The sequence below is a fragment of the Quercus robur genome, chromosome 3 (genome assembly GCF_932294415.1).
Source record: "Quercus robur chromosome 3, dhQueRobu3.1, whole genome shotgun sequence".
Taxonomy (NCBI): Eukaryota; Viridiplantae; Streptophyta; class Magnoliopsida; order Fagales; family Fagaceae; genus Quercus; species Quercus robur.
The window spans coordinates 31,794,796-31,809,007 of NC_065536.1; the positions used below are offsets into that span (position 1 = coordinate 31,794,796).

The 14,212-nt window shown below is 34.6% G+C and overlaps 1 protein-coding gene across 1 annotated transcript; it reads left to right on the forward strand.

Moving 5' to 3' along the window:
* Nucleotides 1-386: 386 nt before the first annotated feature.
* Nucleotides 387-3,119, forward strand: LOC126717800 (zinc finger protein SHOOT GRAVITROPISM 5). Its single transcript, XM_050419703.1, has 3 exons — nucleotides 387-870; nucleotides 979-1,378; nucleotides 2,074-3,119. The coding sequence occupies exons 1-3, from the start codon at nucleotides 759-761 to the stop codon at nucleotides 2,819-2,821; spliced, it is 1,260 nt and encodes a 419-aa protein (XP_050275660.1). The 5' UTR covers nucleotides 387-758; the 3' UTR covers nucleotides 2,822-3,119.
* Nucleotides 3,120-14,212: the final 11,093 nt, after the last annotated feature.

Here is a 14,212-nt window from a genome sequence, read left to right on the forward strand (position 1 = left end):
TCCTTTCAAATTCTAAAAAGCTGTTTGAACTAAAGATACATATATCAGGTTTTAGTTTTAACCCGCTATCATTAGAGGCGGTTACTTTTCTCAATCAAACTCAATTATTATTTTTTTACCCCAATCAATTTACCTCTTACCTACAGAGAGAGAGGTCACGTGAGAAAGAGGTTAACTCACGTGTGATTGAGGTATGGCCTGCATTAATTCATGCAAATTTACAGTGTGATGAATAATGACTGTTTGTTTTCTTATGGGGAGGATGTTTTTTTGTTTCTGTCTAAATTCTGTGTGTGGGGCTCAAAGTTTCAAGCAAATGTGATTAGGTCAGCCCAAAACTCTATTTTATTTCTCTATCTCTCTTTCTTTCTCTCTCTAGTTTCCTGTAGAGAGCTTTATATACAAGCCTTACCTAGTTACCTGCTGAAGGTGAGGGGTCAATGAAACAACAAAGCAAGAAAGCTCAAGAGAGAAGAAAAAGCAACAAAAAATAAAAGCTAAAAAGCCTTAAAGCTTAAAGAAAGCTGATTGCAGAAAGCAAGAGCTTTTCTTCACCTCTTTCTCTTTCTCTTTCTTTCTTTTTCTCTCTCTCTCTCTCTCTCTCTCCCATATTCTTTCTTCTAGGAGTAAAGCTGAAAAACCCACTATTGCAACCTCACCAGCTGTACAGGTAGAGAGGTAGGGATTGATTGATTGTGTGTGTAAAACTATCCCCACCATATAGTCACAAAAAGCACCTAAAACAAAAACCCAAATCCATGTTTGACAACAGTGCTTCTTCTGGTGCTCCATCATCTTCCTCTGAAGCATTTGCTTCCCTAGAAAATGGTGTCACTAACAAAAGAAAAAGAAGACCTGCAGGCACACCAGGTAATATTAATTATCAAAAAAAATAACATATATCTTTCTTTCTCAATCTCTGTTATTTTGTGTGTGTTGCAACTGTTATTAATTACAAATTTTGTTGTTTGCATGCAGATCCAGATGCTGAGGTTGTGTCTCTCTCTCCCAAAACCTTATTGGAATCAGACAGGTATGTGTGTGAGATCTGTAACCAAGGTTTCCAAAGGGACCAGAATTTACAGATGCATAGGAGAAGGCACAAAGTGCCATGGAAATTGCTCAAGAGAGAGACACAAGAGGTGAAGAAGAGAGTGTTTGTGTGCCCAGAGCCTAGCTGCTTGCACCATGACCCCTGTCATGCCCTCGGTGATCTTGTGGGAATAAAGAAACATTTCAGAAGGAAACATAGCAATCACAAGCAGTGGGTGTGTGAGAAATGCTCCAAAGGCTATGCTGTTCAATCTGATTACAAAGCCCATCTCAAAACCTGTGGCACCAGAGGCCATTCTTGTGACTGTGGCCGTGTCTTTTCCAGGTATTTTTTTCCTTTTAAACCCGTGTTTGGTTTTTCCTTTCTTTGGTTGAATAATTATATTCTTTTTTGATTGCCAAACATTTGTTCAAATTTAGAAGGGGTTTATTGCTTAGGTTGTCATGTTTTATTCATTCAAGCCCTAAAATCCCAAGAGAAAATTATTTCAATGAAGCAAAATCCTAATTTTTCAAGCTTTTTCTAGCTGATATATATGTTCTTGTTCTTGTTGGGTTTTTCATGGTTCTCATGTATTCTTATTTATTTATTTATTTAAATGAAAAAAGTTGAAGCATCCCATATGAAAGAATAATTATCTGTGGACATGACCTCATGCCTGCCTGCCCTTGTAAGGGATCTAGGCCAGCCAATAGAAGTTTAAGGACAGTGTATCACTGTTCCCGATGATAGTTTCATAGGCTAAACAAAACCCAATTAGCCATAACATAAAACAGCCAATTTAAACATATAAACAGTCAAACATGCCCCATTTGATTTCTTTTGCTTATTTATTAAAATATTCTAAACCTGGTCTTATAATCCATGTTGGGGACCCTTAAGTTAACCCTACATGAAGTTTTCATTACTTCCTTGACATTAAAAGACACTAAGATCAAGCCAAATTATATATATTGCATATTAATATAAATATATAACCACTTTGAATTATTCCAACTCAAAGTTTGTCTCTTTTGTAGAGTTGAGAGTTTCATTGAGCACCAAGACACTTGCAATGTCCGGCAGTCTAGGCCTGAAATACAGGTACTGCAACCAGCCTGCTCATCTAGAACTGCTTCAAGCACAAGCCCATCAAGTGATAATACCAACAATTTTAGCATAGCCCCATTGCCTGGTTTGTCTACACCAAAGCCAACTGAACCTGTTTTCTTAACCTCTGAGCAAAACAATGCTCCTTCCACTTCTAAGGCACAGCAACACAACTTGGAACTTCAACTCCTACCTTCATCAAACGCCCTCTCGTTGAAACTCTCTATAGGCTCATCATGTGATGGTGGTGGGAGGAATGAATCAAATAAGCCTAATTTGGATACATGTAAGAGACCAATTGGTGAAAACGGTGTGGTTAATGAACAAACATTGGAAGTGACAAGGTTGAAAGATTTTGCAAGCGAGGAGCTAAAGTTGGCCATGGCAGAAAAGGCCTACGCCGAGGAAGCTAGGCGAGAAGCGAAACGTCAAATTGAGATAGCTGAGCTTGACTTTGCAAATGCCAAGAGGATAAGGCAACAAGCGCAGTCTGACCTTGAAAAGGCTCAGGTTCTGAAGGAGCAAGCCATCAAGAAGATAAGCTCAACCATGTTGCAGATCACTTGCCAAGCTTGCAAGCAACAATTCCATGCATCCACAGTTGTATCACCATCAGATGAGATCTCTCTTGCTGTGAGTTACATGTCCTCAGCTACAACAGAAGGGGAAGGAGAATGAATATACAAAATGACCATGCAACCATGTTAACAATAAGCTATTATGTCTCTCTTTTTTTAATTAACTCAATATTTTGTACTTAAAGGTGTCTCTTAATCTTTTATTCTTCATTTCTAGATGTTCTTTTTTCTCTCTGTATCAAGTAGGTGTTTTTGAGTATCTGACCATTTCTCGGGTGTTGATTATTAACATGAGTGTTGTAACCGGTTTTTGTATTAATTTGATACATATATTCATTTGTTTGAAAGAAAGACAGATGATATTGTTTTGGGTTTTATATAATATATCTTTACATAAAGTATGCAATGACTACATATGAAGGCTCCAAGAGGTTTAAAAAGCACTTTTTAATTTTTAGTTAATTAAATGGTATGATACTGCAAAAAAAAAAGTACCATTTTTGTTAATTAATACCTATGCGTGATTCCTTTTTTTGATGAACTACCTATGTGTGATTCTTTAATGTGGAAGATGGGATTCTCTCATAATATGTCGGAAGCGTCCATTTCGAGGGCTACCTAAAAAACTATCATTAAACCTCTTAAATATATTGTTAGTTAAAGTTTGATTAGTGTATTTTCTTAATGAAAATGGCCCCTATGCCATACAAGTTACCTTTAACTACTTAAATATTGTTTACTTAAACTTCAATTAACATATTATTAATGTAAAATGTCCAAATCAGAAACTTAAGATAAGAAATGTTTGTTTCCATGAAGGGAGTCCATTTAATACATAAAATTCGTCATTACTTCTGAACTATATAGTAATAATTAGTTGAATTTCCTTAGTGTGGTTGTAGTTTTTCTAGACGGGTTGATGATGCATTTTGCTTTCTAATTGTTTGAACAATTCAAATGGACAAAAGGAAAAGGAAGGTTTTACAGCTATAAACAAAGCATGCAGTCCAAGATGTCAGTTGGCTAAACATGGGGGGCTTTCTTAAGTCATAAGTTTTTGAAATGGATGAGATTTATATTATATTTTGTCTATCTCCGAAAGTTAAATTTGTTGGGTTGGGACCATTTCACTACAGAATAGGAACTAGCCACTCAAAGGTGCTGACCTATATTTCAACACAAATTCAATGAGAGAAGGGAGAGAGAGAGAGAGTGTGTAAAAAGAAAGATGGGGGGTCGTTTTCATTGCATTTGTGTTCCTTATAAATGCATATAAAAACACCATGTTTTTCAGTGCCACAGTTGAAATGGTTATGCGCAGGCACTCGTCGCTCTCAACTTAAACAACACAAAATTACACACAAATTCATTTCAGAAACAGCAGTCTCTCACTTTTTCAGAATCAGAGGAGGGTGCAGTGTCAGCAATAGAGGACACCGTACCATTTTTTTTACATTAATTTTGAGGGGAAAATAACAAGGACTCCAGTTGAAGGAAAAAAAACCATGTTATTGTTGAAAAATATTAGGACGAAGACACAGACACCGTGTGGGTTTTGCTTATGTTTTTTTCTCTTTCACAAAACTAACCAAAGCAAAAGCGAACACAAAGCGAAGTTGCATCAAAGTCTTACTATTTTCTGTTTTCTTTTTTTTGTTTTCACTCTTTTTGGGACCACTTGCATCTCTTTCCCCACCTTTTAATGCTGCCTTCCTTTTTTTGTCTTGTGGATAGCTATCCATCATTCCATTGCACAAGGTTCTTTTTAAATTTTGTTCGGTTTCTATTTCTTTATCCAATGGTTGTAGAATTGTATCGTGGACGTGGATGCATCATAAGGCAACAAAATATTTTTTGAAAATTTAAACTCAACTTTATTTTGTCTCATTATGAATTTCTTTTATGCTAATTTCTTTTAGAGTAAATTATATCCATCTCCATTTAGATTAAGAAAAATGCTAGAAACCTTCTTTTATTTTCAAAAATAACACTTGTCCCTCAAAGATTTGTTGGGTATGGGTGTAAAGTTTCACATAAAATAGTAATAATAAATGTTGCTCGAGATTTGTTGGTTATAGATGTAAAGCTTCACCTAAAATAATAATGATAAAAATGAGTAATTAATATAAAATATTTAAGTTTAAATTTATAAGCTTAAGTTTTTTTTGGTTAAATGGTATTTCCATATATTATATTAACTACTTAATTAGAGTTTTCCCAATATGTTAACTCTTCAACAAAGTGTTATCATACCTCATGTGTGAGTGTGACAAGGTATTTAAGGTTCCTTTCACAAATGGAGCAAAAATAGGTCTCTTTCACGATTAAAGTAAGTAGGGTTGACACTTGGATTGCTTGGATAGTGTATAAGGGGCTTATAAATGATAAGATGGCTGTTGAAAATAAGCTCATATGTAGGGCTCACACATAAAGGGGAGATTATTGGATATGTACGAGTGATTACAAATCACTTATTCAATGACTATATTAATTATGAATAAATTTGTAATTATTTTTATATTCTTGTACTATAAATTTGCTTGGATCATTTCAATACCTTTTCTTCATAATCAAGAGCGTGCAAAGGGCAACTATAAATTGCAGGAAAAAAAAAATCAATAAACACTAGGATCTTCACCATTAAAGATGGCATAATGAAAATCAGAGACCATGCCTGATGAAGTAGGAATGAATCATTAATTGTTTGAATCTCCCCCTTTAATTTATGGCCGTACGTACTGGGTACAAATTTCTTGCCATGTATGTTGCAAATCCTTTTTTCTTTCACTTCAAAGGTTTGTACAGTTGTAAGTATGCAAAGAATTCAGTGTGGTAATTACCGATTAACACTGACAATATAGCTAACATAAATGTTTTGGTACAATGGATCGATAAAACTATAGAGAAAAGATGTTCCTTTTAGACTGAGATCCCTTCAAAAAAAGAAAAAGCAAAATGAGACTGAGATATTCTGCCAAAAAATTAAAAGTAAATGTAAAGAGAAAACCACAAACAGGACACATCCCAGATGAGGATTAACATTTTAGTTTACTTTTTTCACAGCCAAGAAAAGTTAAAAAGTACTCTCTGCTGTACATTTAATTAAAAATGAGTATATCTTGAAAAAACAAAGGTAGCCTAGCCTTACGAAAGTTAGGGAAAAAGTGGCTTTGTCTACACGTCCCAATCTTTCATTGAAAGCACAGAAATCTCTTCCACATGGAATGCGTGAATGGAAAAGGACTATACTACCCTTCAGGAAGGTAAAGATAAAATCTCACACAAATTAAATGAGTGGACAAAAGTATCCCTATCCTTACTGCCTTTCCTTCTCAATTGAGTCAAACCCAATGATGCCTCTGGCCCTCTACACTCTACAAGAAACACAAGCAGTGTTTTTACTGTTCTATCTTTTTTCACTTTTTTAATTCTTGAAAATTTCCCAACCATTGTTTTTTCCACCAATTCCCCTGTAATACATTGTTTTTCCTTACAATACACAGTACATGAAAGACACAACACACAATAATGCAACAGCAAGAGAACAACTCAATTTTGTTTTTCAGCCAAAGGTACCTATCGAATTTTTGCTGCAAATTTACAATCAGGTTCACCAAATTATAAAGAACTACTATATACTTATCGAAAAAAAAAAAAAAAAAAAAAAAAACTATATACCAATACATATAGTCAGTTTATTTTATAATTTAGTTTATTTTTGTTAATTATTTATGGGTCTTATTATATTTTTTGATACTATTTATGAATTTCATTATACTATTTTAACTAATTTTTATAATTTTTACATTAACCTACAGTATTTTCAATAAAAAAAATTTCCATTTTAGTAAAATAAACCGATTCTTATCAGATCCTAAAAGTTGTTTGAGTGGTGGAGACGGTTACTAAAGGTGCCGAGGGCTGGTAGGATAGCTTTTTCCTTTTTTATTTATTTACGGAATTTTTCTTATTTATTTACTAAGGTATAGTCTATTCAAAGAACGAAATAAAAGACAAATTCTCTGGGTACATGTAATCCCATTTACCTATTGTATACAAAAGTGAAATTAAGGATGTGTTTGGATATTACTTATTTTGTTGAAAACTGAAAATTAAAAACACTATAGTAAAATAATTTTTAAATATATAAATAGTGTCATAAGACCTATTTTTAATGAAAATTTGTATTAAAAAAGAGGTTTGTGGGTCTCACAAACAGTGCATGAGACCCACTGGAAAGCACTGTTCACCACTTATTTTGTTGGTCAAGAGGTAGTAGGTCCCGTGCACAGTGCACGGGACCCACTGACAAACGTGATGAAGCGCTTCTCAGTATTTATAAAAATAAATAAATTAATAAATAAAAAAGCTGAAAACGCAGCCACTATCCAAACGCTTTTTAAGGATCAGAGGAGATAAGAATCTTTCTTGCGTTGTGGTGGCTGCTTTAAGAATTAGTTTTAAAAAATAGTAATTAAGAAATTTAAATTATACAAAATTTAACAAAAATAAAATTTGAATATATCAATATTATATAAATATATATATATAATTTTACAATTTTTTCTATTAATAAAATAAAAGGCCAAAAAGGGACTGATTAAAGATAAATGGAGAACTGAGATTGTTGAGATGAGAGTAATAAAGTGAGAAAGAATCTAAAATAATGATAAAGAAGAGAGAGAGAGAGAGAGATGATACTTGCTGTGACTACAAGCCAAGCCACCGAAAAGAGCAAAATTGTTGCAATTGTAATGTTGAAGATAGCAGAGTTGTCAGTGCCGCTGAGGAGAACTCGCAACTATAGTATTGTGGGGCCCAATAATTTACGGGTCAGGTCCACTTGCTCGTGGGAAGTCCAAAGGCCTAAGCCAAAGAAGACTACGGCCCAAGCTCAATAACATAAAGCCCAAATGGCCCGGAGATGTTGCCGAGGACAGTTAGGTCCTCGGCAGACCCAAAATTCCACCGAGAAGAAGGGCAAAAGCGGTATAGGACCGGACTGGAAAGGAGACCTAAGATATCTCGGGAAAGCTGCCCTCATTACCCATCCCAGATTAGACTCTACATCCAGCAAAGCCGGATTCTTCGGCTTTATCAACCATCCCCAACAATTCTGGGATTAGACTGACGGGACAAATATCAGTCTCGTAAAAGTTGACCCTACACGTGGGCGAAGGACAACAAGCGTAGGCTAGTATAAAAGAGAAAGTAAGTAATCTGGGTAAGGGGGAGAAGAATGGACAAAAAATCAGGGATTCCCATCCCACCTCGAGGAGAAAGACTCCATGGGTGAAAACCACTGAAAGATGTATGCATACCACAAAAATTACCGCCGGATAACCGGAGGAAGATCTTAATGATCCTCGGACTAAGTCCGAGGAGTCCAACCCCTCAGGATGTAATGCTATAGGGCCTAAATGTTCAAATCCAACTCTTATTCTCCACATGAATTTCTCTAAAAACAAGACCGGACCGTCGCCCCGTGATCAAAGGCAAGCCTTTCAAGCCCACTCTCTACAAATCATATTGTGAGGGATCTTTCATGTACGAGCCCAACATCATTATTGGGCCATCAAGAAAATCGTGTCCTTACAAGTATATTTATTGGTTTTTTTTATAAAAAAAAATTTGAAATTAGAGATTATTTTCATGAAATGGGTTGAATGAATTATGAATCTGAATTATTAAAAAAAAAAAAAAAAAAAAAGGTCTTTTTGTTGAATATTTTGTGCATTTGTTATTGTTTGGCCTAATATTATTGTTGTTTGAGATTTTCTTTTATGTTATTTGGGATCATTTTTAGAGATGCACTAAGGACACAATAATTTGTTACAACATTTTCACAACAGTAGAGCTGTCAATCCCTCATAGGTCAAAATAAAATAATAAAATATTAGACTAGGACCCATCACAATTAAAAATAAGGGTGTTGTGAAAATATTATGAGATTTTGTTATGTCCATTGAAATTCTCTAATTTTCTAAGGGGTTGAACCATTCTCAAGTTAGGGTGTTTAATTTTTTTTTTTTTTTTTTTAGGGCAAATGCATTTTAGTTTAAAAATAATATATGTAACTTTTTTTTTTTTGCAAGTATAACTTTTTTTTTTCTTGTTTTTTTTTTTTTTTTTTTTTTTTTTTTTCAAGTAAGGTGTTCATATAAAGCTGCCATTGCTTGGCTACACAAAAGAGGTCGCTTTGTTACATTATGAGCCACACAATTGATTTCTCTAAATACTTAGACAACTGCTAATTAGTAAAAGAACATAACAAACTCCTTGAGTCCGTAACGAGTGGCTTAATGGTACAACGAGGAATAATGATAATGGCTATATGTTTGGGGTCTTTCTATGGCTGTGACACGCATTGTGTTTTAATAAGTTAGCAGCTAGACTCGAGTTCTTTTTGGGTAGTCAAGTTTGGTACTCACACTAATGAGTATGTAACTCATTGACCACTACTATTACGTTTTCTTCTAAGCAAAAAAATATAATAAGGAATATATTATTAAGCTATTATAAACAAGGTTAGACAAGTATATTTTGCAATGTTAAAATAATATGTTTGCCTATGCCTAAGTTAATATGTTCGGCATTACATCCTTGCATATAAATATTGTATGCAACATCGTATAAATATGTATAAATATATAGGGAGAGTAAGATGTATACATACTTATTTTAGTTGCAAGCAATGCACGTTCCTCTCTTGGCCAAAACAAACCATGAGGCATGTGCAATATGCCAAGCTCCAACTCACGATAGTAAGTGTGAAGTGGCGACAACTATTAACCTTTAGGTTCCAGGATGTAGAGAAGAAGTGTGTTTGGTTTAGAGGGAAATGGGAGGAGAACATGGTGGGGCTTCGCAATTTTTCCCCTAGGCTCACTAAAACTTAATATCCCCAAATTTGGGAGATAATGCGAAGGAAAATGATGCAGAGAAAAACCATGTTTGGTTTAGAGGGGAAATGGAATGAGAAAATGGTGGGACTTGGCAATTTTTCCCCAGGCCACCAAAACTCAATCTCTCAAAATTTGGGAGAAAATACAAAGGAAAAGAAGGACTACTCATTGCTATTTCAGACAAAATTGCCCTAACATTGTTGAGGACTATTTTTTTGGCCCACATGGCATTACTTCATTGGTAACACATGACACATTAACATATTATTGATTTTTTGGGAAAATCTCTTTAAAGCCCAAAATAAGCTCATATCTCATTCAACTACATGGATTGGGCTCCATGGCCCGTGAGATCCTTACTTCAAGAGGCGAATTCATGGTCCAATTTCCTTTTCATCAATTGGGATCAAAACCCATGATATCATCAACATCAACATATGGATCGGGCTTAAGCAATGAATCAAAGCTCACGGCCCATATTACCTCTCTTACACTCATGGCAAGCAGCTTTTTCAACAAGAGCCCATATTTACACAAAATGACAACAAAACCCGAGGTACGTCATCTCATCTTTGGCTTATGATCCAAGCTCATAAGTCTCTTTGGAGAAACTTTGGGAATCGTGGTTTGGAGGGCCAAGAGGTAAGTTCAGTAAAGCTCTAATGGTTTAAAGTTGATAAAAAAGACATGTTGCTTGGCGTGTCTTCTCCAACTCCCTGAACTTTGACAAGTCCGTGTATAGCGGGTAACATATGGTAAGCATCTCTTATCACATAGCACTTTAGATGATAAAATTCTCCATTGTTCTTTTCCTAAAAACTTAATATTCATCATGTAACAAATACTCAATATCTCTTGCCATCTGACTGCTGAGAAAATAATTGTTCATTCAATTCCCAACTATTGCTATACAAATTTAGAAATTTCATTATATTATTCTACATAAACTACTTTACTTCTTTCAGCTAAAATCCAACTCAAACACATGGCCTCATCTGATTGGCTATCTTTAATCTCCAACTATATACAAAATATTCATGATATCTCTAATACTCAGCTATTGTCTGCCATAATCAGACCATATATTTCTCTGCCAGCTGTCAGATCAGAGCATTAAATGATCTTCTTACTCACCAAGATTAAGTCACAACACAATGAGACCTTAACTAGATCTCTAAAGTTTCATTAACTTTCAACCAATCCTTCTATTCCTTGCTAAAAATGTGTTGTAATGGAACCTTGCACCAAAAACACAAACGCCCAAAAAAGGAAACATTTCCAGCTGAACCCCAGTAATGTATTCAGCACTTAACACTTAGCTAGAAGTGATATCATCAGTCATTTAATACTGAAATCCCAGCAATCAGCTGCTATACCCAAAATAGCAAGATACTCTTGAAAGAGATCTTACCATTTTCAGCCAAATCCATCAAATAAATGCTGAATGTCCTCTCCAGCAGTCTGAAATCATCCAACTGACCTCATTTGCTTTTGCCCAAAGTAAACAGATGTCTTATGACAACTGTCTCAGGATAGCTGTCACAACTTTTCCCTAATAGTTGGAGCAGCTTTTTCAAAACAGCTGTGACAGCTAACCTAACAGCATGAGCATTACTGATTTTTTCACATTTGGCTAAAACCAAAACCAACTAGAGTAACTACCTTTTTCTTGCCAAAATACCTTCCTTTTCTACTACTCTTTCCCCAGCAGCTCTTACCCAAAACAGTAAGAACACCTTAAAGCTAAACATACCATTTTTGGCCAAATCTTAAGATAGATTTTCTGAAGATTCATTGCTAGTTAGGACAGATTTTGGCTGATATTCTTTGTTAAAATGCCCCCTTAAACTCAACTCTAAATGGGACCCTTCATCAACATCTCAAAGGGGGACATCAATGGAGAAGAAGAACTCCCTCATAAACTTCTCTCTCCCTCTAGTAATCTTCTTAAGCTCTTAATGAAGTTCTAAGTTTCGGAGTTTTTTAGTTTCTAAATTAGGAACTAAACTCTTCAGTCTTTAGCTCATAAATGTCATTCATAAGCCTTCATACAATTCCAGCAGAAAATTTCAGTAGCTTTGCAAAACACACTACAATACTATTACTCTTTTATACTCATTCTCTCACTTTCCATATTCTGAAAATACATATATCTTGCTGTCCATATCTCTAAACATCTTTTTCTTCACTTCTCCTACACAATCTCATAAACACTTACTACACTATTACATATAACACACCACAACTCTTCTAAGCTCCACTCTTATACCCTCTCACTCTGAAATTCTACTGTTTTGCTGCTCATAAACACATCTTTATACTCTTTTCTTACAAAATCTTTCCTCTTGGAAAACAATCTTTATAACTTCTCCAGTAGTTATAATCTCATATTTTTACTATCCTTAACCTCCATAGCTCTCATACTTCCATATATCATACATATTACAAATACTACATCTCACAAAACATCTAAATCTTTTACCATCTCCACACTTCTCAAGAAATATCAAACACTCATACTGAAGGCCCTTCTCATGGAAGGCATGAACTTTTATTACTAAAGTCATTCTCCTAGAAGTCACCAAGATCTCATATCAAAGCCCTTCTCATGGAAGGCACAAATCCACCTTACATAAAGTCATTCTCTTAGAAAGTACAAATACTCCATACAAAAGCCCTTCTCATGGAAGGCAACATCCATAACTTCTCAACAACTAAAAGAACATTGTCAAAAGGGAAACTCATTTAAGTGCATGGTAAGAGGAGCAAGCTTAACCAGCCTCTACATACAGTTGGGCATACTCTCTCTCCCTCTAGTTGCACCCATTTTTCCCCTTCAATCTAAAAGTTATCATGGCAAACTGCCTTTCTACCGTTGGAGTCATTCTGCTGGAATCCTATTAACTCACTGACGCTATACAGCTGGGCTACAAACCATACAAAGATAAGTGACTTTGCTTCCTTATCTTTAAATTTACATTATTGAGTATATGATTACTTCACATTTAAATACATATTACTTTATTCCAACTACTATTACAACTATTAACCAAGGCTTAAACTCATTTAAATGCGTGATAAAAGGGGCAAGCTTAACTAGCCTCTACCATTGGCATTTTGCTAGAATCCTATTAGCTCATTGATGTTGCACAGCTAGAGTTATAAACCATACAAAGATAAGTAACTTTGCTTCCATATCTTTAAATTTACATCATTGAGTACATGATTACTTTACCTCTAAATAAATACTACTTTATTTCAACTGTTATTTCAACTACTAATCAAAACTATCATATCAAATGCATATTATATATTTATTCGACCATTATCATGATTCTTAGACTTTGACTTTAATGGTTTTGTAGGCTTAAAAATATGCCGGTAGCCATTGGACCACATGGTCCAATGTTGAGTTCCAGAGGCAACTCCTCAAAAAGAACCCGAGCCTAGTAAGGTCATCCCTCCAACGGACCACACGTGGCAGGGCAACCGAAAAAGGCCCCCGAACAAACATCAATGTTCATTTTTTGAACGTTATCTTTTCCTGCCTTTTATGTCTTTTTATTTATTTATTTATTTAGTTTTTTAAGTTGCCTCATTTGTTTCTGTGAGAGACTGCACCTCTGACCCTTTTTTTTTTGTGTTGGGCCAAATCCACATGAATGGATGAAGTCATGTTATTGCCTCTCAAAATGGAGGTTCAACTGCTTATATTTTCCCCTTCAGATTAAGGGTTTTACAATAGAGTCATCACTTATTTGATTATTGGAAAAAATAAGAAAACTAAAATTAAAAATTTTCTCATTTTACTGATTTGAGAAGAAATGTATATTGGTCATAGAAAATTACATGGCTTTGGTCTTAGATACAATCTAAGATAAAGAACATGGCTTTGTTTCCTAATTACAATCTAGAGATTGAAAATTACATGGATAAGAATTGATCTATCAACCCTTACTCTAAGCTCAGAGATTATGTTACAAGGTGAAAAGGTGTTAGACACCCATCTTGCCCAATGAAACCGGTCTTTTAGACTATGGTGGCCAACATTCACGTCACATCATCCAACATGTTATTAATCAATTGCATGTTCATTGTTTGCTTGAATTTAAAGAGTGTGCATGTGATAAACCCTAATTCAATTTTATTAATCCTTGCATTTGTATTGAAAATAAATTCTAATGAATGTGTGTGAATAGTGATATCCTAGATTCAAAGATTTGAGAGAATTATGAAACAAACATGTTTTTCATATTTTTTATATGTGGATTTAAGATCAAAATTAGTGTTATGCATGAACATGTGATGAACAACCAAGAACATGTGAAGAATGCATATGAACATTTAAAAACATTCAAACATATTCAAGGAATTTAAGTAAACACTAGCATGCTCTAATATTAATCTCATCATAATAATATATAAAAAAAAATAAAAAATAAAAAATAAGTTAAGGAAATGACTTATATCTGCATGGAAAATCCACATGGTGGAGGAGGAGACTCTTTGTGGAGGTTCTAAAGGTAGAGTAGAAAAGAAGAATTAGGAAAGGGAGAGTGAGGGGCTGTTTGGTTTTAAAAAAACCA

What these genes read in the sequence shown, in the direction of transcription:
- LOC126717800 (XM_050419703.1), top strand. Translation starts at nt 759, where the DNA reads ATGTTTGACAACAGTGCTTCTTCTGGTGCTCCATCATCTTCCTCTGAA. An exon ending in AAGACCTGCAGGCACACCAG is followed by an intron (nt 871 to 978) that starts GTAATATTAATT and finishes GTTTGCATGCAG; the next exon opens with ATCCAGATGCTGAGGTTGTG. An exon ending in TGTGGCCGTGTCTTTTCCAG is followed by an intron (nt 1,379 to 2,073) that starts GTATTTTTTTCC and finishes TCTCTTTTGTAG; the next exon opens with AGTTGAGAGTTTCATTGAGC.